Source organism: Staurois parvus, unplaced genomic scaffold (genome assembly GCF_062004578.1).
Source record: "Staurois parvus isolate SC_StPar_1 unplaced genomic scaffold, SC_StPar_1.0 ptg000038l, whole genome shotgun sequence".
NCBI classification, from domain to species: domain Eukaryota; kingdom Metazoa; phylum Chordata; class Amphibia; order Anura; family Ranidae; genus Staurois; species Staurois parvus.
Window position 1 is genome coordinate 526,180 of NW_028317834.1, and position 24,784 is coordinate 550,963.

The 24,784-nt window shown below is 44.5% G+C and overlaps 1 protein-coding gene across 1 annotated transcript in view; it reads right to left on the reverse strand.

The window, feature by feature from the left end:
* LOC149470562 (uncharacterized) overlaps positions 1 to 24,784 on the reverse strand; it is a 117,005-nt gene that overhangs the window by 35,161 nt on the left and 57,060 nt on the right. Inside the window, exon 2 of the mRNA XM_089662258.1 lies at positions 6,244 to 6,251. Coding sequence (XP_089518384.1) covers positions 6,244 to 6,251 — 8 coding nt within the window. The remainder of the gene's footprint in view (positions 1 to 6,243; positions 6,252 to 24,784) is intronic.

Sequence of the window (24,784 nt, forward strand, 5' to 3'; positions counted from 1 at the left end):
GAGGTAGTGACATGCTACTCTAACCGCTATGCACTTTTCCCATGGGCTCGTTAAATATCCTTACCCTGAATGTACAGGGCCTCAATATTCCACAGAAGCGTAATAAGGCCTTCCGAACCTTTGCAACACTTAAAGCTCACGTGGTCTGTCTACAGGAAACACACTTCACTCCCAATTCTACTCCTAAGTTTTTTGGCCCCCGATTTCCTCAGGTCTATACAGCCTCTGCCACCACCAAACGTAGGGGGGTACTGATTGCCTTTCATCGCACAACACCTTTCACTCTATGTACCGAAATCAAAGATCCGGAGGGTCGTTACCTCCTGTTAGTTGGGCAGCTCCTAGACGTAGATGTCACCATTGTTGCATACTATGCCCCAAACCAAGACCCTTTACCATTCCTTTCCCACATACTCTCGGTTATAGACCACCATAAGCGCGGAACTTTAATTGTTAGCGGAGATTCTAACGGTGTAATATATCCCTTTCTCGACAAATCTCCTCAACCATCTTCTGTTCCTGCCTCTAAACAAACCTTCCAAGCCATACTACACCGTTATTCTTTGATAGATACATGGCGAGAACTCAACCCGGCTAAACGCCAATACACCTTTTATTCTCATCCCCACCAGTCATTCTCCAGGATAGATCATATTTTCATTACCACCGCCTCTACCTCCCGGCTCCTGGCGTCTGAAATAATTCCGATCCCTTGGTCTGACCATTGCGCCGTACTCACGGCCATGACCTCGCTAGCCCCATCTCCTGCTGAACCCTCTTGGATTATTAATGATAACTTGCTTGCAAACCCAGCTCACTGTCTAGAAATTGAAGCAGCCCTTAAAGACTATTTTTCTCTCAACCAATCGCCGGATATTTCTCCTCTCCTGTTATGGGAAGCACATAAACCGGTATTGCGAGGGTTTTGTATTAGCAAAGCATCCTTCTTAAATAAATCCAAAAGACAACAACGTCTCTCCCTGGAACAGGCCTACGATTGCTCCCATCAAGCTTTCCAGGCGGCTCCCACGCCTGCCAACCGTGAGGCCCTGGAGCGATCTAGATTGGCTCTAGATCTCATCCTCACAGATCAAGCGGAACTCTCACTCCGCAGATCCAGGCACAAATATTACACTAGGGCAAATAAACCTAATACATTCCTGGCCCTCTCACTCCGCAGGCTTGACCAACTTACTAAACCTATCCGGATGCGCACCTCTTCTGGCAACCTCACTAGCAACCCAGAACTCATTCTACAGACTTTCCATAAACACCTGTCACAGCTTTACTCCTCTTCCACACCTTTTGACCCCGCACAAGCAGAGGCCCTTTTAACTTCCATTTCCTTCCCGAAACTTTCAGAGTGTCAGTTAGTGGCACTTGAGCGACCCATCTTCCCAGCCGAAACCTTAGACGCTATTAAAAATCCGAAACTACGTAAACGCCCAGGACCAGATGGCTTCTCAGCCACCTATTATAAAAAATTTGCTCATCTCCTTACACCTATCCTCACTAATGCTTTTAATGCCTTACTGTCTGGCCAAACCTTCAACCATGAAACAGTACAAGCGAACATATCAATGATCCCAAAGCCGAATTCTGATGACACGCAGTGGTCCAATTATAGGCCAATTTCTCTTCTCAACATTGACATCAAACTGTTAGCCAAAATCCTCTCTTCCCGTCTTAACCTGTGTATTGGCTCTCTAATACATAACGACCAAGTGGGCTTTATCCCAACTAGGCAAGCGGGGGATAATATTAGGTGTGCATCTCTTTTGGCTAATTTAGCCAGGTCTCGTAATATCCCAGCCTGCTTCCTGTCCCTGGATATCCGGAAAGCGTTCGATACAGTCTCATGGCCTTATCTCAGATATATATTGCACCGTTGGGGTTTCGGCCCACATTTTTTAACCTGGGTCTTCTCGCTGTATCGAGAGCCTTCGGCCAGAATTAGATATCTGGGGCATAGGTCAGCTCAGTTCCCAATCTCCAGGGGCACGAGACAGGGCTGCCCTCTGTCCCCTTTGCTCTTTGCTCTGGCTATAGAGCCTCTTGCCCTCTTAATTAGAGCTAATCCAGATATCAGAGGACTGGAGATAGGAGGCATGCACCATAAACTATGTCTCTTCGCGGATGACGTCTTGCTCTTTCTTACATCTCCATTGACCTCCTCCCCATCCCTACTCCGGCTTCTCGAATCGTTTGGTTCGCTGTCTGGACTAGTAATAAACCCCCATAAATCAACAGCACTCAACATCTCTCTCCCCCCGGTAGAGTTGACACATCTAAAGCAGATTTTGCCATTTCCTTGGTCACAGTGTCATATCCCTTTTTTGGGAATCAAACTGACCCCTAAGTTATCAGACCTTTATGCAGCTAATTATCTTCCGATGCTAAACCACCTTTCGGCCCTTTTGACCAAATGGTCTTCCCTACCCCTCGCATGGCTAGGCAGAATAGCAGTTATCAAAATGTCAATCCTCCCAAAAATCCTATATCTATTTAGAGTCCTCCCAGTCCCAGTCCCCCCCACTACATCCGCACACTGCAGTGTCGCATTTTTTCCTATGTATGGGGCAAAACTCATCCTCGTATACCTCGCTCCACCCTCTATCGCCCTAAGCTCAAAGGTGGTCTAGGCTTACCTGACATCAGCAAATACTATCAAGCAGAGCATTTAGCCCAATTACCTAAATATCATGCAACCTTTGAAATCCCACAATGGGTGGCACTAGAGTCGATAGAATGTGACCCCTTATCTACAGCAAACTTACTCTGGTTGAGGCCAATAGACCGCCGCTCTATAACCAACCCCATCACTTCTCATTTTTTATCCATGTGGGACAGGCTGAAAACCCGATATCCCCTTCAATCACTACATAATCCCCTGCTTTCGTTCCTGCAAAACCCAGCTTTTCCCCCAGCCTGGCAGACACCCCTTTTATTCAAAGCCTGGTCCTCTGCTAATTTGCTCCGCACGCATCATTTCCTACAGAGGAATAAGTTTAAATCTTTTGCCTCGCTGCGGGAAACGCATGGCCTCCCAGCCTCCGAGATATTCAGATACTTGCAGCTACAACACTTTTACGCCCCCTACGCTACCACAACTAATCGGCCAGATGCCATGTCTCTCTTCGAACGAGCGTGCTACAAAGACCCTCACAGACGTGGGCTTATCTCCTGCTTATATTCACTCTTCACTACTTCGATTACCACGTCCCCCCCTCTGTATACCCATAAGTGGGAAGTGGATCTGGGCAAGAAACTTGACCTATCTGATTGGGATCATGTTTGGGCCAACACAAAATCTTCATCACAGAACATTGTAGCACTGGAAACAAATTATAAAGTTTTAACCCGCTGGTACTTGGTCCCAGCGAGAATCGCAAAATTTACCCCTAATTACTCTCCCAACTGTTTCAGAGGCTGCGCAGACCTAGGAACACACTACCATATGTGGTGGAACTGCCCAGTGGCCCAAGTCTTTTGGGATGAAATTTTCACCATGATATCTACACTTAGCACTATCACTCTACGTCCTGACCCAACAACAGCCCTACTCAATCGGTGCCCTCCTGGAGTTTCAAATTCACAATTCAAGCTCCTCATGCAAGTTATGACGGCGGCTAAACAAGTTATAGCGAAATCCTGGAAATCCCCCACCCTAAGTGTTGCGGCCGTCAAAACCAGAATAACACAAGCCATGATACATGCAAAGGCGGAAGCCACAATTCTAGACAAGATTCCTAAATTTTTACGCATATGGAGCCCCTGGGTAGAGCACTTCCTCCCGCCTAACTTCGATGAATCACTCCTTCTTCCTTGATTTTTATACTGCGAGCCAAGGATGCTGTCAACAGCCCTTCGTAGGCAGCACCTGAGGTCTGCTACAGACTTGCTAAGTGCTCATGGAGTCACCGTTGCTGTTCCCCTCTCCCTCCCCTATCTTCCACCCCCGTCTGACCCCCCTCCAAACTTCACCCTATTTCTTTTTTGCACCTGGGAGACAATACTCTGATTGGCTAGGACAATGATGTTATCTGTAGTCGACTTTTATAAACCTGTTTCAGCTAGAATTACATAGACATCTGTAATGTGATCCTCATTCATTTTTTCTATGTCCTACTGCCACCTCATTATCCAATGTACACTAACAAAGTCTCCCTGTTTGTAACGTTTGTAACTTTATGGTTTATTGTTAATAAAATGTTTGAACAAGAAAACTTACAGAAGAGATGAAGAATAAAAACGTTAAAAGTAGTGGGCTAAAGGGGTCCCAAGTAGGCACGATAAAAAAATATACGTCTCAAGGTAATGTGACCCCAGAAAGATCTCAAGATATCGGGGATAAAAGTGAGCTGGAAATGAGCGTGGAAGCTAGCCCTAGACTCTCCCTGGGAATAAAGCATAATAGCCAACAAATATCAGAGAATGTGGAGAGGAAAGATCTGGAAAGGGAACTACAAGTACCAAATAAGAAAGAGATGGCAGATATGTTCAAAAGTCTAGAAAAAACAATAAAACAAGAACTGACAATCATACAGAGCGATTTAGGGCAGTTGCTATTGCGGATGGAGGAGACAGAGGAAAGAATTAAAAACCACGCCCAATCTATCTCTGGTTTAGAAAAAAGGACAAAAGACATTAAGAAAGAGCAAAAAAGATTGCTGTATAGGATGGAAGTACAGGAAAACAGGGAGAGAAGGAAGAACTTCAGGGTAAAAGGTATCCCGGAGTCCGTAAAAGGAGAGGAAGTGAGAGACTTTATCTGTAAAATCCTAAACTCCATAAGAGATAGACCAGAAACAGAACAGGTGAAGCTGGAAGAAGTTTTTAGAATTGGAAGGATTCAACATGGAAATGGAGAAAAGAAACCCAGAGACATAATTGTCCAATTCCAAAAGATAGGTGATAAAGAAGAGATATGGAGAAAGATTAAGGGAAGATCAACTATTAAATATGGAGAAATAAATATACAGATATTTGCAGATTTAACGACAGAGACACCGTGGAGAAGATCTCTGAAACCCCTGTTAGAGCAAATGAAAAAACAAAATGTACACTATAGATGGGGTATTCCTGAGTGTCTAATCGGATGGAAGAATGGAGTTACAGCCTACTTGAGATTTCCTGAGGATTTAAGAGACTTTTGTGATAGACTTGATTTGCAAATTATAGAAATTTCTGGTTGGGAGGAGGAGGTAGGAGACAGTGGGGCCAGAGTTAAGGAAGACTGGAAGTTAATTAGGAGAGGGAGATAGAGGAGGGTTTTTCCTTTTTTTTTTTCTCTCTCCCTACTTCTTGTTTGTTCGAATGAAGTACCTCTTAGTGGAACCATCTTGAGTTTATGAAATAGACAAGAGGCATCTGGGGCTGTGGGAGGTGGGAGAGGCCGTTCATGGGAGGAGCTCAACCCCAAGGTATAAAATCTATGAAGGGTTTAGATCCTAAACAGATTTATAGGCAAACTACAAGCCTAAAATGGGTGGAAGGGAGGGAGGGGAGGGGGGAAGGCAAACTACAAGCCTAAAGTGGAAGGGAGGGAATTGGAAGGGGAGGGGGGAGAGGAGTTTTTTAAAACTGACATCTGGCATAAAAGAAGAGATAGAGGGAAAAGGAAGAAGAAAGGAGATGGTAAAATAGAAAGATGACAAATAAACAAAATATGGAGGAAATACAGTTCATAACTCATAATGTAAATGGGTTGAACTGCCCAGGCAAAAGATTTAGGTTATTCAGAGAACTACAGCATAGAGCGGCCTCAGTGGTATTCTTGCAGGAAATGCACCTCAAGTTAAAAAAAAACCTTAAGTTGAAATCTAGATACCATCCGGTTTGGTATTATGCGGACTCCCCAATTAAGAGAGCAAAGGGGGTGGCTATAGGATTTTCAAAAAATGTTAGGTTTGAACTAGAAGATAGGAATACCGATCCGGAGGGGAGGTTTCTGTTTTTGAAAGGCAAACTGCAAGATATTGAGTGTACGCTAGCAAATATATATTGCCCTAATAGGAAATCAGAGATGTTTTTGAAAGGGGTTTTGAAGAAATTGATGGATTTTTCTAAGGGATACTTAATATTGGCAGGAGACTTCAACCTATGTATGGACCCGCAAATAGACACAACTTCTACAGTGCCGAGAGAGGGAAACAAGTCGATAAGATTATTGAAGAAGGTGATGAGAGAGAGCCAACTGGTGGATAGCTGGAGAATAGCGAATAACAGAAACAGAGATTATACCTTTTATTCTAACGCTCATAAAGCCTACTCCAGATTAGATTATATATTGATAGACCATCATATAAACACCCAATTATTATAAAATAAATCCACTACCAATATAAAGTCCACTATGATTTTTATGTAAATACGCAAAATGTCCCATCAATAACTCCAACGGTGTTCAAAATTAGTCCACCTCAAAAAAGAGAAAACTTATATAGTGCATTAACCTTTATCAAATAGACTTTATCTATGCTTCCTCCAGTGAAAATAAGTGAAAAATTAGTGAGAAAAAAACGTGAACCACACGTGATTAGTGAAAAACCACTTCAATGTGCATAACACTATTTCAGTGCCACATCACAGAAAACTCCAATATAAAAGGGTGTATCCACTTCTAAATGCAGTGAGGATACCCTTACCAACTTCCCAATATAATGGGCTTTGTAGTCATCCAGGAAACTCACAGACCGATGCACTCAGGAACCTCTGCTGTATCACGCAGCCACCCCACTCTCTGGATTCCTTAGACACTTTGCTCCCAGTGTCACCAAAAAAACACAGGACATAGTGTGATACCGCCAAAAATTATGTAACATACACTTTATTAAAAACTGCTCACATTGCCAAAGCTTTATAACCGCATTAGAGGGAGTACAGAAGATATAGGAATCTCACGATCATCCTGGGAGACACGTCCCGTTGCTCCTGCTCGATCTCTCCCTTATTAGAAATGGCCGCCAGGTAACTTCCGGTTTCCGGGAAAAAACGTCTCGACGTCACTCCACCTTGACGCGTTTCGTCATCGACTTAGTCATAAGGGGTGTCCTTATGAAACCGGAAGTTACCTGGCGGCCATTTCTAATAAGGGAGAGATCGAGCAGGAGCAACGGGACGTGTCTCCCTGGATGACCGTGAGATTCCTATATCATCTCATCGAAGATTTGTCTAGTGTTAAGATAGAAGTAATGACCCTTTCAGATCATGCCCCCGTTGCATTAAAATTAAGATGGGGAGGGAGGTTGTCGGGAGGCCTGACATGGAGGCTGAACGAGGCACTTCTCATGGATCAAGATACTGAATGGAAAATTAGGGAGGAGATAGGGAGATTTTTTGAGGAAAATGAAACGGGAGATGTATCAAGGGCTACAGTGTAGGAGGCGCATAAAGTATACATAAGAGGAATCCTAATTGCGATTGGAGCAAAGAAAAAAAGGGAAAGGAGAGAGAGGATTAGTGAGCTTTTGAAAGAAATAGCTGAGTTGGAACTCCTACATAAAAATAATATAATGAGAGAGATAGAAGAAAAAATGATAAAAAAGAGGGAAGAATTAGAGAAAGTATTGGAGGAAGAAAAAACGAGAATTTTTTATAAAATCACGGGAGAAAGATATAGATGGGGAGATAGACCGGGAAAATATTTAATGAGAACTTTGAGGGAAAAAAAAAATAGAAACTATATAGATAAAATAAAAAACTCCAAGGGAGAATTAGTCCACTCAACTAGAGAAATTGCAAAGGTTTTTAAGGATTACTATAGTTAATTATATAATATTGCCCCCAATGACCCTACAAATAAGATCAAAAAGGTAAATGAGGAGAAAAGAAGAGAATATCTAAGAAATGCAGGATTACCAAAATTAAGCGAAGAATTATTAAACTCCTTAGAATCTGAAATCTCACAGGAAGAACTAAAAACAGCATTAAAAAGCTTTATGTCGGGGAAAAGCCCGGGCCCAGATGGGTATACTGTGAGGTACTATAAAAAATATAGTGACTTACTGTTACCTAAATTAAAGAGATATATGGATGCGTTGGGAGGAGAGATGGAGATGAGACAGGAATCCCTACAGGCCCAGGTGGTTTTGATACATAAGGAAGGTAAAGATATCTCCCAGTGCTCAAGTTATAGACCGATATCATTGCTGAACATAGATACGAAGTTGTATGCAAAGGTTTTAGCGAATAGGTTGAGGGATCTGATGGATACATGGGGACCAGGTGGGCTTTGTCAGAGGAAGGGAGGGCCAAGATAATGGGTTGAGATCCCTGATGCTTATTCAGAAAAGAGGAACGGGAAAAAATTTAGTACTGTTGCTTTCAATAGACACGGAGAAGGCATTCGACAGGTTTAATTGGAGCTTCATGATGGATACGCTAGAGGCTTTGGGACTGGGTAACAGGATGAGGAGATGGATTGGAAGACTGTATGAAGGACCTTCTGCGATGATAATGGTAAATGGAGAGAGATCAGAGTCTTTTTTAATGTCAAACGGAACTAGACAGGGTTGCCCACTATCCCCATTGTTGTTTGTTTTATCTTTGGAACCCTTGCTATTAACAATCAGGAAAAATATAGATATAAAGGGAATTAACGTAGGAAAGATAGAGCATAAGGTTGCCGCATTTGCGGATGACTTATTGTTCTATATTGGAAACCCCAGGATAACGCTTCCCAACCTAATGAAAACATTGAAGGAATATGGAGAATTGTCAAACCTAAAAATTAACCCGAGTAAAACAGAGATATTAAATATAAATCTTCCAAAGAGTGGAAAGGAAATGATACAGAGAGAGTTCCTCTTTATATGGAAAGATAGAGAAATAAAATATTTGGGAGTGAAACTTACTTCTTCACAGAAAAATCTTTATAAAGCAAATTATATACCATTGTTAAATGAGATTAGGGAGGAATTGAAGAGAATCGGAGGAGGAAATCCTTTGTGGTTAGGTCATATTAACTTAATAAAAATGGTAATTCTCCCTAAGGTTCTGTATAAACTCCAAATGATTCCCATTAAACTCCCAGGGACATACTTTAGAACAATTAAGCAAATGGTAACAAGATATATATGGAAAAATAAAAAACCTAGAGTATCACATGAAGTGCTAAGTAGAAATAAAGAAAAGGGTGGGGTGGGAATGCTGGATCTCAAAAGATATTATAGAGCAGTGATCCTATCAAGAATTTTTGACTGGAAACATAATACAAAGAGTAAAAATTGGGTCACAATAGAAAATACACTTAGTGGGAAAGATTTGAGTGGGATTGTTTGGGTATCAACACAGTTTAGAGAACTAGCTGAGAGCACAAGTTCATACACCAGGATCGTTTTGAAAGAATGGGATAGATTGCACAAACAGAGGAATTGGGATTTTAACTCACTGTTAATGCCATTAAGAAATTCAGAGTTTTTCCCCCCAGGTAAAGAGGAAATTACGGGTAAATGGATTAAGAAAGAGGATGCTCAGTTGAGAGACGTAATGGAGGGGGTAAACTTAAGAACACTAGAGGATTTGAAAACGGAAGAGGGAGGGATTTTCACTAAAATAGATATATGGAGATATAATCATTTAAAACAATTTGTGGGGAAATTGACGAAGCCCCTTAGAATTAGAAAAGATTGGAATTTATTTGAGAAATTTTTTGAAGTTTGAGGTGATGGGAAACACAGCACTGCTAAAACATACAAAATTCTCACTGATTTAGATAGTAAGGTAAAATTAAGATATATAGAAAAATGGGAAAGGGATTTGGGGGTGGAGTGGGAGGAACATACACAAAGAAAAATAAATAGAATGGTACATGGAAATGTTAGCATGAGGGAGGTGGAATTGAACTATAAATGTCTAAGTAGGTGGTATATCACTCCGATGGTAGAGCACAAAATGAGTGGTGAGAAACAACCTGGGTGTTGGCGAGAATGTGGTGAGGGGGGCACAACATATCACGTGTGGTGGGGATGCCCAAAAATACAAGTCTACTGGAGAAAGGTTATAAATCAAATTAGGAATATCACTGAAATTGAGATTGGTTTGGACCCTCAGATATGTCTTTTTCATATCACAGAAATATCAATGAATACATTTAAAAATATGGGTATAGAGTGCTACTTAAATGCAGCTAAAGGATTGATACCTAGGTTTTGGCGTAAAGTGGAGGCACCGAAGGTAGATGACTGGATAAACAGAGTGGATCAGGTTGTTAGAATGGAGAAACTATACTATATACAGGAAGATAAGATGGAGGTTTATTATACAAAACAGAAGAAATGGGAGGAATTTAGAGCAAAGAAGAAAGAAGTTACTCCGTGAATAAGAATAAAGATGGGAATCGGACAGATGTCAGGGGTTTACTGAAGAGGGGTGGGAGGGAGGGGGGGTTGAGGGAAGGGGGTTAAGGGGAGAAAATGATATGCAATAAGTGTTTTTAGAAGAAATTTGTTATGTAGTATTTTATTACTTCTTGTGTTGGAAATATTTATATTGCTATATTTGAAAACAAATATTTAAATAAAAAAAAAAAAAATGAATAATTCACATATGAAAAAATAAAAGAAATCCTTATAAAGTACAGCAAAAAGATTTTCTGGATATTTATGTGTGAATTTTTTTTTCTTTTAAACAAGAAATGAATAATAATTATGCATAATAGAAAAAAATATAAAAAATAATAATAAAAAAATAAATAAAAATAAAAAATATAAATGAAATATAATCACAAAATTTTGAAAATGAAAAGATGAAAAAGAATCTAAAAATGAAATGGTGTCCAAAGTCTATGAATAATACCGGAGTATTCTATTCGTGTCCACAATAGTAATTGCTGTATATAAGGAACTGTAGAAATAAATCCTTGCTTGAATATTGACCCTTTTATGGGCTCACCTTCTTGTTAGCCTATTGCTGGGCTGACACAGCTTTTAGGGGTTTGTATTGATGAGATCCTTTGGACCTCCCCTGGGTTTTCCTGGATTGGTCACTTCTAATGTGCTTGTATGGACATGATGATCTCTGCTTCCTTCTGATGCTGGATGTGGCTCCATCTCCCTATTTTTCTCCTCGTTAGTATAGTGGAAGAAAGAAGAGATATTTGGTGCCTTATCGTTTTAATAAAAAGATTTATTTAATGCCCTCTATATGCACTCACATGTCAATAATTTCAATGCGCTTTGTAATAGATAAAACCGCTAAATGCGGATGTGACAGGCTTCCTCCGTGTGTCTACACACACTGTCTATACCCGCCGTTACTGAAGTTGGGTTGCCATGGTGATGTCAAAGCCCCTGCCCAACGCGTTGCGCCACAGGGTCACGTGGCTTCTTCCGGGGGATGTGATAGGACAATCAACTTGCCTGGACTTCTTTTATAATAGTTTGGCGCCATTTTCTTGAAGTATGTATGGTCGCGGCCATCTTTTTGGGGCCAAACCTTTATAGCTATCATTACGGACAGCTGTATTGATCAAATTGAGACATTGTTGCTAATTGTGATGTTGTTTGTGTGAAAACATGTAACTGTTATATCCACTGTTTAACAACCCTGTATACGTCGGCTATATAGACTGTGCATGTAATTGGCAACAGGGAAGTCGGTCACATTTACTTTCAACAATAAGGTTTAATCCAAAATTTATTACAAAATGCATATACAAAAAATAGAAAAAAGAAAAAATACGTACATATATATATATATAATTTAAAAGCAGTATAAAGTGCTTTATATTGACTTCCAACTACTAGTTTTTTAGTTTTTAGGAATAGTAGGATGGGTACCTACCTGAGGGGGTCACCTTTTTGGATTTGGGGGGAAACATTTCACATGGTTTCTTTCCATTAATGACACCGACAAGGAGAGTCTCACTTCACTAACAATAGGAGAGCCAATCACAGGCCAGTAACATTTCATGGTGTCTCAATGTATTGCAGAATGTTTAATCCCCATTGGTCCAATGGATTCCTAGTCCTTCCATATACATTGCTTCTTGTGTGGAAGGAACGCCCAAAAATGTCTTCCCTTCAATTCCACCCATAGCTGTACTTTAGATTATGTTGCCCCTCCCCCATATCTGTAAGGGGAGCCTCAATTTCTCCCAATCCTCCTCTGGCCTTCCAGTGAGAAGAAACATTTTCTCTGGAGTGGAGATGTTTTATGCAGTGAGCCCTTCATAGACGGGATGGGGAATCTAAGTAATCTAAGATAAGTAAGATGAACCGGTGTAATGGAGTCATGGATCAGATAACCAATGACACCATTGATGGTATAGCAGAGCTGACAGCAGAAGTGGCTCCATCACCAAAGGTGGTGTCACAGAACTGCATGGCGGCTGACTATCTCTCGGAAGATCAAGGCGGAGTCTACAAACTGGTGTCAGAGAGTGTTGTACATTTATATTAGATCATGAGGATCTCAGAAGGAGATATCTACACAAGGTAAAGGAGTTCCAACAGTCACCTGGGTGGGGGAAGTGGGATCCATTTTCTTGGATGGGTTCAGTTGGAACTTTGTTGAGTAATATGGCGGCTTTGCTTCTTAGGCCATTAGTTGCTACTATAGATTTGATAATAATTGTATACATTGTTGCTGTTATGTCTTTCGCTGCCAGTTGATTTTGCTTGTTTATGCACATGATTACATTCACATTGTTAGAACAGAAGATTATTTAAAGCCTATTTCCTATTTTCTGAAAGCAGAGACCCTGGAGAATAAAATGGTGGTGGTTTTTGTCACACAATATTAGCACAGCTGTCTATGAAATGCATATTTTCAGTAAAAAAACACTAACAATAATTCCAGTGCAGAAAAACACAATATATGACCCAATTTGATGAAAAATGAAAGATGAGGTTGGCATCAAGTATATAGATACCAAACATGTCAGGCTTTAAAAATGGCATGTGCTTGTGAAATGTTGACAAACTTCAGTACCAAAAATTGTCCATATGGGGACGCTTTAAAAGCCTTTTACAGGTCATCAGTTTATATAGTGAACCATGAATGATGGCCCTAGAGTTATTCCTCTCCCTCTGGTGTGTGCAGAGATATGTACAATGTGTAGTGTGATATCCTTGATCTTGTCTTCTCCAACCGCTGCACTCCCCACAACCTCACTAACACCCCCTTCCCTCTCTCTGACCACAACCTGATTACCTTCTCTTTCTCCTCGTCCTCCAACGCCTACCCCTCCAAATGTCACACTACTACCAGCCGTAACCTCCGCAACCTTAACCCTGCCCCCTCCACTCTGCAGCTGATCAACTCCATGACAGCATCCTCCCCCTGTCCTGCCCCGACTTGGCTATGACCGCCTACAACAATGCGCTCTCAACAGCCCTTGACTCACTAGCGCCTTTAACCACACGCAACATCAGACCCCGACCGCTCCAGCCCTGGCAGACTGATCACACCAAAACCCTCAAACGACACAGTCGTGCCCTGGAGCGACTATGGCGCAAAACCAAATCCCAACAAGCCTTCACCCACTACAAATCTGCCTTCCACGCCTACACCTCCTCCCTCCATGCAGCCAAACAAGCCTACTTCCTGACCCTCATCAAGACTCTCTCCTCCAATCCTCGCTGACTCTTCTCCACCTTACACTCTCTACTCTCGCCACCCCCACCTCCACCCAGCACCTCACTCACTGCCCTTGAGAATGCCAATTACTTCAAAAAGAAGATTGACACAATTCGCAGGGACATCACCGCAACTCACACGCCCTCTCAACCCATCCCCTCTCACACAGCTACCCCCTCATCCCCCCTCCCCCTCGACATAAGCCGCAGGGACTTCGTCGCTGCTCAAACTCCCTCCAACGCCATTCCTCCTCACTCAGCTACCCCCTCATCACCCCTCTCCTATGGCTTCCGTCCCCTACACTCCACCGAAACTGCCTTAGTCAAACTCTCCAATGACCTGCTAACCTCCAAAGCTAATGGCCACTATTCAGTGCTCCTACTTCTTGACCTCTCTGCAGCCTTCGACACAGTCGACCACCCCCTCCTCCTCAAAAAACTACACTCCCTCGGCCTCAGAGATTCTGCCCTCTCCTGGCTCTCATCCTACCTGTCACAACGCTCTTTCAGCGTTACCTATAATGCTACCACCTCCCCCTCACTCCCCCTCTCTGTTGGGGTCCCTCAAGGCTCCATCCTCGGGCCCCTTATCTTCTCCATCTACACTGCCTCCCTTGGCCAACTCATACACTCTCACGGCTTCAACTACCACCTATATGCTGCCGACACACAAATCTATCTCTCAACCCCCCACCTCACCCCCTCAGTCTCCGCCCGAATCACACACCTACTGAGCGACATATCTGACTGGATGTCGCTCCACTTCCTTAAACTGAACCTCTCCAAAACCGAGTTTCTTGTCTTCCCCCCAGCCCGGACACCACCCCCCATTGACTTCTCCATCACATCCAACAACGCCACCATCAAACCCGCCCCACAGGCCAGAGTACTTGGTGTCATTCTAGACTCCAACCTATCCTTCCAGCCCCAAGTCCAATCTTTAACAAACTCGTGCAGACTCCACCTCCGCAACATCACCAAAATCCGCACGTTCCTAACCCCAGAAACCACTAAACAGCTCATCCACTCCCTCATCATATCACGACTCGACTACTGCAACTCCCTCCTCACTGGCCTGCCTCACCACAGGCTATCCCCTCTTCAGTCCATCCTGAATACGGCTGCCAGACTCATTCACCTTTCCAACCACTCCATCTCCGCCACCCCCCTCTGCCAATCCCTCCACTGGCCTCCACCCCCCTCTGCCAATCCCTCCACTGGCTTCCGATTGCACAACGGATCAAATTCAAAATCCTAACACTGACGTACAAAGCTGTCCACCATACTGCCCCGAACAACATCACTGACCTAATATCCAAGTACCACCCAGAACGCACACTCCGCTCCTCAAAAGACCTCCTTCTCTCTAGTTACTTGGTCTCCTCCTCCCACGCCCGCCTCCAGGACTTCTCCAGGGTGTCACCCATCCTCTGGAACTCCCTGCCCCAACCAATCAGATTATCACCTACTCTCCTCTCCTTTAGGCGCACCCTGAAAACCCACCTCTTCAGGGAAGCCTACCCCACCCCCTGCTAACTTGCTGACCTCCTCCAATCTTCCTATCACTCCATCCCCCACAGCTATCTCCTCCTGTGCCACCATCCCCTCCCTCCTAGATTGTAAGCTCGAAAGAACAGGGCCCTCGATCCCCTCATGTTTTGCATTGTATTGTTATTGTTCTGTCACATGTTCTGTCCCCCTCTGTAATGTACAGAGCTGAGCGAACTATTGGTGCTTTATAAATACTGTATAATAATAATAATGGTTACATAAGTGGGCGGGGCTGGTATTGAGGGGCGTGTCACATGTTAATCAGTTTCTTCGCATAGATTATATAAATGGTATAAATAGATCCTTGAAATGTAAACAATCTATCTCTTTTCTTCTGTTGTTAAAGTGTCACATTTATATGATGAATAAAGTTGGATGATATTTGCACCGCACAATACCGTGGTCTGGGTTCTTCTACAACACCCCCCAAAAATGTCCTCTTCCAGTTTTAGGAGTCTGGTGGAATGGGACACAAGCTGATGGTATCTCTTAGGCCCCTTGTACATGGGGGGTCCGGCCCCTGTGGGTGCAATGCTGGCATTATAATACACCTGGTAGGCACAGGTACAGCGTCCAGCCCCGCTACCTGCAGCCTGTCAAAGTCTACACTACAGCTGGACGGGGCTCAATGCTGCACCACGTTTACCTCGTGTTTAGGGCGCTCTGTGTTCAGGGAGAAATGGCCGCCATCCTGATCAGACAAAGCATAGAGCAGATGTAGGCCGGTGCAGTCTGCTTCTTCCCCTGTAGGTGGCGCCAACCAGAGTGACATCCCAGCCTGGAGAGGAAGTCGGGGGACACTTGGCTTCTCTGTGGTTTCCCGGTTCCTGGAGACGGCGTGGAATGAAGGGGTCCATGGAGTCCTGGGGACATTTTTAAATTTTTTTATTTCCACCTTTTACACCAAATCATTTTAGTCCTGAAGATCACTAAACCCCAAATCTGATGTATTCTTTGATAGCAGACACCCTATATAATACAATGTTGGGAGTTGTCATTTTCTATGTTACATGATATTAGCACAACAGTTTATGAAAGGCAACATTTCAGGAACAATATAGTAACGTTTATTTCTGAGCACATAAATGCAATTCATGACCTATTTTCTGGTGAAATATAAAAGATGAGGTTGTGCCGAGGAAATCAGATTCCCAACATGTCAAGCCTTAACACTGTGTGCACTTGGAATGCTTTAAAAGCCCCTCCAGGGGCTGCCCTTCCCAGTGACACCCACCATGACAGGACCATGCTCTGCTGTCCAAAAACAGGATCATGGCCTATTGCAGCAATGCTCACAGAAGTAACAGGCGGCTTCACAGCCACTTGTATCACTTCCACATGACAGCCGACATTTGGATTTACTAAAGTCCACACACTCCCGGCTGTATAGCGGTGGGGAGTGTGGGGGATAAAAACATCTGCAGAATTTTTAAAAATCTAAATCCTCAGCAAGTGGCTGGAGATTCAAATTTTACCACCCCCCTATCCTGGCACCCTAGGATGGTTGCCTAAGCCACCTTAAGGTGGTCATTTGATTTTGGGACCTGTATGTGGCAAGGCTGCCAGAAAGTCTCTCACTTGTGGTGTCCTCATACTGGGGAGAAGTAGCAGAATGTGTTTTGGGGTGTAATTCCACATCTCCCCATGGCGTGTGCCAGAAATAGCTCATTAAATTACAACTTGGTGTAAAAAATAGATTTTGTTTTTCATTTTCCAATAACTTATGGCAAAAACTGTAAATGTTCCATGGACACAACATGCCTCTCAGCACATACCTTGGGATGTATCCTTCCCATAAAGGGGACATTTGGGGATGTTTGTAAGGTCCGGGCATTTTAGTGCCTCAAGAAATGTGATCGGCAGTCAGAAAGTAACAGCGACGTAAAAGCTGCATAAATTCCATTCTATATCCCATAGTTTGTAGACGCCATAACTTCACACAGACCAATCAATATCCACGGATTCAGCTATGCTTCTACCAAAGACACGGAGCAGAATACACGTTGTACTACATGTATGAAGAAATCTGATTTTATGGGATATGTTTTATAACAAAGTAGAAGATATCATTTGTTTTCAAAATTAAAAAAAAAACAAAACCCCCCCATTGGTGATCAAATACCACCAAAAGAAAGCTCTTATGTCAATTTAATTTGTGTACAGTGTTGCATGACCGCACAATTGCCAGTTAAAGTAGCGCAGTGCTGTAACATAAATGTAAGATTCGAGTTGCTGAAATGTGATCAGTAGAAATATGTCATTGTATATCTAGCTTAGTTCCATGGTATTAAAGATAAGTGTTCAGAATTCAGTCAGAGATATTTGTTCACCAATTAGCATCTGAAAGGACAGAGCAGCTTCTAGACTGGAGGTGACACCTAGATGCCAATAAAACCTTGTCACATATGTAGTCACCTTCTTGAAGTCTAAAAGAAGAGCTCCAGCCATTTTGGCTTCGAGAAGCACCAGGAGAGGGCTCCGATGTGTCTGGGAGCTCCTACTTATATCAGCAGATCAGAGCAATATATTTCATCTTTCATAAAAGCTAAAATATTAGTTGCAGAGAGATGAAAATACTTCCTTCTGATTGGACACACTGTAGGCTACATCTGCATGTAAAACTGTATTTGTAGCCTCTGTAGAATCCCAGAGAAACACAGAAAATGGTTATATGGCGCCTGATTGCGACAGCTGAACAGTGATTGGTACTGTCGCGATCGGATTGATGCGCTGGTGTTGGAAATTCAATCCCTGACTTAGTGATTCAAACCGTTCCTGGTCCAATCGACTTCAGTACCCAGAATGTCCTGTGGGCTGGTTCAGGAACACCCCCCAGGGTTGATTGGCCAAGGGATAATGTCCAGCCTACATCCATATTTCAATAAATTGAGGACCCTGAGATATGGGTGGGGTGATTCGTACGGAGCCGGTCCCATATGATTGGTGAATCGCAGACTTTCTCTGACTTGCTCCAGTCGCAGGATAACTCTGGGGAAAAGTTTTATTTCTGTTTTTATTCCCGTTTATTTTATAGTGAATAGCCAATTGTGTGTCTTCTTGTATTTTCTGTAACTTTTTATACTTTGTACATATTTTATGCTCCGCCCACTTTCGGGATATTAAACCCTAAAATGAATTAGTGACTTCTGAGTACTTAAGCTTGGGCTCATATCTCCGGAGAGATTAGATTGTATTGTAGTGTCTATGTGCTCAGTCAAGCTCCTTGCCAATCTGTATGCAATTGCACTGCATGATGGCAGATTGTATGCAGATTGTAAGCGGCAGATCTGCCAGATGGAGATCTCTGTGTGTGGTGTCTCAGCAGACCAGTCTGCGGATAAACTGTTGGGTTGTGGTAATCTACTGTTTGTTGTGTGTCTGGTGTGGGGGTGTGTGGGGGAGGGGTGTGTCTGGTGTGGGGGTGTGTGGACAGTGGAAGAGTAATTTTCCCCGGGGTTCTAGCTGATTGGATAGCTAGAGGAATCCTAGAAGGGTGTGCGATTGCTAGATTGCTCCCCAACCCTTAGCGTGCACCAGATTGTATATAAGATTCATATCTGCCTGTGTGTGGTCAGCCAGCTGGATTGGAGTCTCCCTCCGGTGGTGGCCAAAGGTAGTGCGGGCTGTTAAATTGTATCACGGCTGGTCTTATATATTCTGAAAGTCCCCCTCATTCCCTCTTTACCCCAAGTCACGGCTGGCCGTGCACGCCTCGGTTAGCTAGTCGCTGTCGGCTTGTGCGTGAGGGTTGGATGCGTGACAAGTGCTGAACAGCAAAAACATTTCCCTGATCATGAAGGGGTAAAACATTCCGGAGCTGAGGTAGGTAATAAATCTTGCTGTCATCGTACAGTTTGGTTTCATTTTCTTACGTTTCTCAGGATGCCGTTCTTCTGAGCTCCACAAGGTGGTGATCACACATATACAGAGACAGGAAGTGATGTCAGGCACAGACAGGAAGTGATGTCAGGCACAGATGGGAAATGATGTTGTGCACAGACAGGCAGTGATGTCTGGCACAGACAGGAAGTGATGTCAGGCACAGATGGGAAATGATGTTGGGCACAGACAGGAAGTGATGTCTGGCACAGACAGGAAGTGATGTCAGGCACAGATGGGAAATGATGTTGGGCACAGACAGGAAGTGATGTCTGGCACAGACAGGAAGTGATGTCAGGTATATTCAGGAAGTGAGGTAAGTTACAGACTGGAAGTAATTTAAGATACAGACAGGAAGTGATGTCAGGTACAGATGGGAAGTGATGTCAGGCACAGATGGGAAGTGAGGTCAGGCACAGATGGGAAGTGAGGTCAGGTATATTCAGGAAGTGAAGTAAGTTACAGACAAGAAGTGATGTCAGGCACAGACAGGAAGTGAGGTTAGGTACAGACAGGAAATGATGTCAAGAACAGATGGGAAGTGTTGTCAGGCAGAGACAGGAAGTGTTGTCGGGCTTAGACAGGAAGTAATGTCAAACACAGACAGAAAGTGATGTCAGGTATATTCAGGAAGTGAGGTAAGTTACAAACAGGAAGTGATGTAAGTTACAGACAGGAAGTGATGTAAGTCACAGACAAGAAGTGATGTCAGGCTCAGACAGGAAGTGAGGTCAGGCACAAAAAGGAAGTGATGTCAGGCACAGACAGGATGTGACCTCAGGAACAGAGGAGAAGTGAGGTCAGGCAAAGAGAGGAAGTGATGTCGAGCACAGATGGGAAGTGATTTTGGGTACAGACGGGAACTTATGTCAGGCACAGGAAGTGATGTCAGGCACAGACGGGAAGTGATGTTGGGTACAAACGGGAAGTGATGTCGGGTACAGACGGGAAGTGAGGTCAAGAAACAGACGGGAAGTGATGTAAGGCACAGATGGGAAGTGAGGTCGGGCACAGACGGGAAGTGAGGTCAGGCACAGACGGGAAGTGATGTCAGGCACAGACGGGAAGTGATGTCAGGCACAGACGGGAAGTGATGTCAGGCACAGACGGGAAGTGATGTCAGGCACAGACGGGAAGTGAGGTCTAGCACAGACGGGAAGTGATGTCAGGCACAGACGGGAAGTGATGTCTGGCACAGACAGGAAGTGAGGTTAGGCACACACAGGAAGCGATGTCACGCACAGACAGGAAGTGAGGTCAGGCACAGACAGGAAGTGATGTCAGGCACAGATAGGAAGCTCCATGTGCGAGGAATTATAGAGGACATTGCTGGAAGTGTGAGCAGAGGAGGTAATGAGATTGTATTTGATCATATCTCCCATCACTCTCCCTTGTGTGACACCATATTTCTCTGTCCCTCTTTGCCCTGTAAATGTCCCTCTTTTCGGTGTGATGTACACACAGACATATGAACAGACAATAGAACGGCCCAAAGTCTTCATATGGCTCTCAGATTTCCCTCAGATTTCACATTATTTCCCGTATTGAAGTGAAAACTCGGATAGAAAAGTAATAGTGAGATCAGACATAAGTGGGTGTCACTGATCACATTGTCCCCAAACGTCACCCCAGATAAACGTTTTCCCGGTCAGGCTCCGGTCACACCAGGAACTGCACATTTCTCATGACTCCCCACAGCCGGTTTCCTCCTGCTCATGGGCCAATCGCACTGCACTTTGTGAATGGGCCGCCGTCCTCTGGGACCTGGGGGGAGAGAGGGAGGAGGACAGTACGGGGCCCCAAGTACTCATCAGTGAGGGACACTCACTTCCAGAGACTCTCCACTCTCATCCCGGACTTCACTTCTATAGAAGAAAGGAGGAAACTCCAAATTCTACTGGGAGAAGAGGAGCCAATGGGGGAAATAGCTGCACCACATGTGACACCATGCCACAGACTGAGAGGGACATGAAACACTGAGGACTTCATAATCCTTCCCATGGACCCCTCCCCCTTTATATTTCCCCTCTTCCCATACAAACTGCTTTGGCAATGCTACAATGTCATTTGTTCCTGCCAATAAAGCTCATTGAATTGAGAGGGAAAGAGAAAGAAAGAAAGATGGTGTCGCTAATCATGGTGGGACGCCTCATTTGCGGAGTTCCCGGTTTTGTCCTCTAACCCCCCGGTCACATCCAGCTTACAGTGAAGTCGTACGATTTCCAAGTCGGGGGAAATGCCGATTTCAGGAGTGACACCGATGTCTATGCCAATCCCACCAATAGTAGTGCAGGGATGACTTTAGAAATCGCTGCGACTCCCACCAAGTCACACCCACCGATATTACCCGTCATTGTGGGCAGTAGGCGGCGACTTGTGATCTGCAAGAAGCATAGCATGGAAATGGCATGCCGAGTGACACCCCATGTGACCGGGGACTAAACACTGAAAGAAGCGGAGTTCTCTCTCAGCCCACCTCTCTCTGTATTTGTTTCTTCCATAGAGAAAACCCCGAGAGTCCTGGATGGGAATGATTGGTTTCTACAGAGAGACAATCAGCAGAAAGAAATGTCCTGTGTTGGTGGTGTCACTGGAAGGAAAGAAATGTCCTGTGTTGGTGGTGTCACTGGAAGGTAATAAATGTCCTGTGTTGGTGGTGTCACTGGAAGGAAATAAATGTCCTGTGTTGGTGGTGTCACTGGAAGGAAAGAAATGTCCCGTGTTGGTGGTGTCACTAGAAGGAAAGAAATGTACTGTGTTGGTGGTGTCACTGGAAGGAAAGAAATGTACTGTGTTGGTGGTGTCACTGGAAGAAAATAAATGTCCCGTGTTGGTGGTGTCACTGGAAGGAAATAAATGTCCTGTGTTGGTGGTGTCACTGGAAGGAAATAAATGTCCCTGTGTTGGTGGTGTCACTGGAAGGAAATAAATGTCCCTGTGTTGTGGGTGTCACTAGAAGGAAATAAATGTCCCTGTGTTGGTGGTGTCACTGGAAGGAAAGAAATGTCCTGTTGTCACCAAAGCAGAAGCGGAAGGGATGGAATCCTGGTTGGTTCCGGGTTCTGATGTCACAGAGAAGGAGGGACAAGATCAGTTCCTCTGTGTCTGCTCAGTGCTCAGGATGCCACCAGTTGGATGAGTCCCGGGTCTGCCCGGTGGGATGGAGAGAGGCCAGGAAAGGTGACAGTGGGATGGGGGGACCCCCTTCCTCCAATTGTGGAAGGGATGGAGTGGCTGTATAGCTGCTGAATCTCCGGCTGATCATTGTGATATGGGGAGGATGCCGGCAGCTGCAATCCTCCTCCCGGTGTGACCACTTCACCCCGAGGACCTCAGAGGACTTCTTCTGGGCACAGGGAGATAGCAATCCACCGGGGTCCCTGCAGCCACAACTAGAACCACAGCATCGGGGTCTGCAGTTCTGAGCCGCTGGATCCCTCCGTACATCAGGACAAAGTCCCCTGTCTGGGATCTACAATACTCCCAGTTCTGGGCAACTGATACACAAAAAGAGATATTCAAGACCTGACTGTGAACATGGGGGATCTATGGGGGTGCTGGGGGATCTATGGTGGTGCTGGGGGAATTATGGGGGTGCTGGGGGAATTATGGGGGTGCTTCAGCACATCTAAGCCCCCTCCCCCCCCTGCCCTTGCTGTGTTTTTGGTGGATTGCGTTACAGAAGTCCTGGATCCTTTCTTGGATACACAGAATATAACTGGATAGAACATTTATAGGGAAGGTGATCCCGGGAATATCCGATTGCCTCTCGGGGGGTCAGGAAGGAATGTTTCTCCTTTGTTTGAGCAGATTGGATTTTCCTTCCTCTGGATGAGCTGTGGGTATAGGATCGTGTATATGGAGGGTTTCTATGTGTGTGCCCCTCCCCCCTCTATTGGTGGAATTGGATGGACTTGTGTCTTCTTTCTATCAGATTAGTTATGTAACTATGTCCAGGCTGAAGGCCTAAAATGAGCCTTGTTCAGTGGAGGCCAACTCCACTCTGGCAGCGAGAGAAATCCCAGCAATGTGTAGAATTACTATCAGAACTATTAGTAACATCTAAAGGCTTAAGCAGCAAACCCACCAAGTTCCAGCTCAGCCCATCCAAAAACATTGGATCCAACTTCCCCCACCCAGGTGCCTGTTGGATCTCCTTTACCTTGTGTAGATATCTCCTTCTCAGATCCTCACGTTCTCATATAAATGGACAACACTCTCTACGTGACACCAGTTTGTAGACTCCACCTTGATCTTCCGAGGGATAGTCAGCCGCCATGCAGTTCTGTGACACCACCTCAGGTGATGGAGCCACTTCTGCTGTCAGCTCTGATATACCATCAATGGTTGCAGAGATGGAAGAGCTCATTTCCATTTGTCACGGCTCCCCTTCTAGGGTCACCTCTATCTGGGCATGCTGGATCCACTTCCAGTCCTCTGATGAATATACTGGATAATGGGGTCCTCACACATCCAATTATACTTGTGTAGATATTTATTGAGACATTACCTGACTCCTCCCCCTTCATGGCTGACCTCAAATCATAACCCTCCCGTAATGAAGATCATAAGATCATTGTACTTATACACAGTTTAAGATCCCCCTTTTTTCCTTAGCCCCCACTGGTCTTGCACCCCTTTACCTACACCTCTGGTGTCATCCCCTTTACTTTTCCGATTTCCCTCTCCCCACCCTCTTACCCTCCCCCACACACAAGTAGACGTTACAGGCAGTGTAAGTGCTGGTCACACACTTGCCCAAATTGTCCGCTTCCTCTGTGGCAGGACTGAGCTACACCCTGCCAAGCTGCAACATCCGATTTGAACCCTCCGGCATACACTTTGCTAGACAACACAATATTGATGAGGTGAATACACTGAAGATTGTTTATTACTGGAGGTTTGTCCAAGTTGGGACTTTCTTGAAGCAATTTTCTGTGACATGTTCTCTTCTCCTGAATATGGATGTAGCACTTCCATCGGACTATTATCCCCTCAATGTCTGTATTGTATCTCCCTGTTAGATGATGAAACACATTCCATGCCATGCATGCTTTCTCAGTCCTGGTAATGTCACCGAATTGTATGTCCTGATTATTATTACTGGAAAACAAAACATTAATGGGGATCTGATCCGTGACTCCAGTATGCAGGTTCCCCTTACTTGTCATGTAGATTCCCCATCCTGTTTATGAAGAGTTTGCTGTATACAATGTATCCTGTGATGGGGGTCACTTTGGGTGGGGGCCCATGGAACACAGCTCACTTTGGGAGGAGGCCCATGGAACACAGCTCACTTTGGGTGGGGGTCCATGGAGCACAGCCCCCTTTGGAGAGGTGGGGAGACCCCTGTCTCAGCTCCCCATATCCCTCTTATGTGTAAGTCACCCTGTGCCTGTTAGGGGTACAGGGTGATCTGTCCTAATATTGGGGTGGGGGGGTTGTAGATTGTTTAATGCCATGTAGTTGCATCCCATTGTTCTATTGTGTGTCTGGCTTGGGAGAAAACTATTATGGGATGTATGTGTACTGGCTTTGTGAGGGTGTCTCCAGCAGCCCTCCCTCCTGATGGGACTGTCTGCTGGTGTGTCTCTTGTTGTTAAAGGTAGATTGCCCCACCCTGTGTCATTATGCAGGGAGGGGGGGTTGTTTCATTGAATGTATATATCTTGTATCTGTGTTAACAAAAAATAGTCTATTTCCTGGTTTACTTCAGGACTGGTGTTGTGTAGTCTTGTATGGTCGGCTGTGGTGTCTGTGGTCGGTGTCCACAC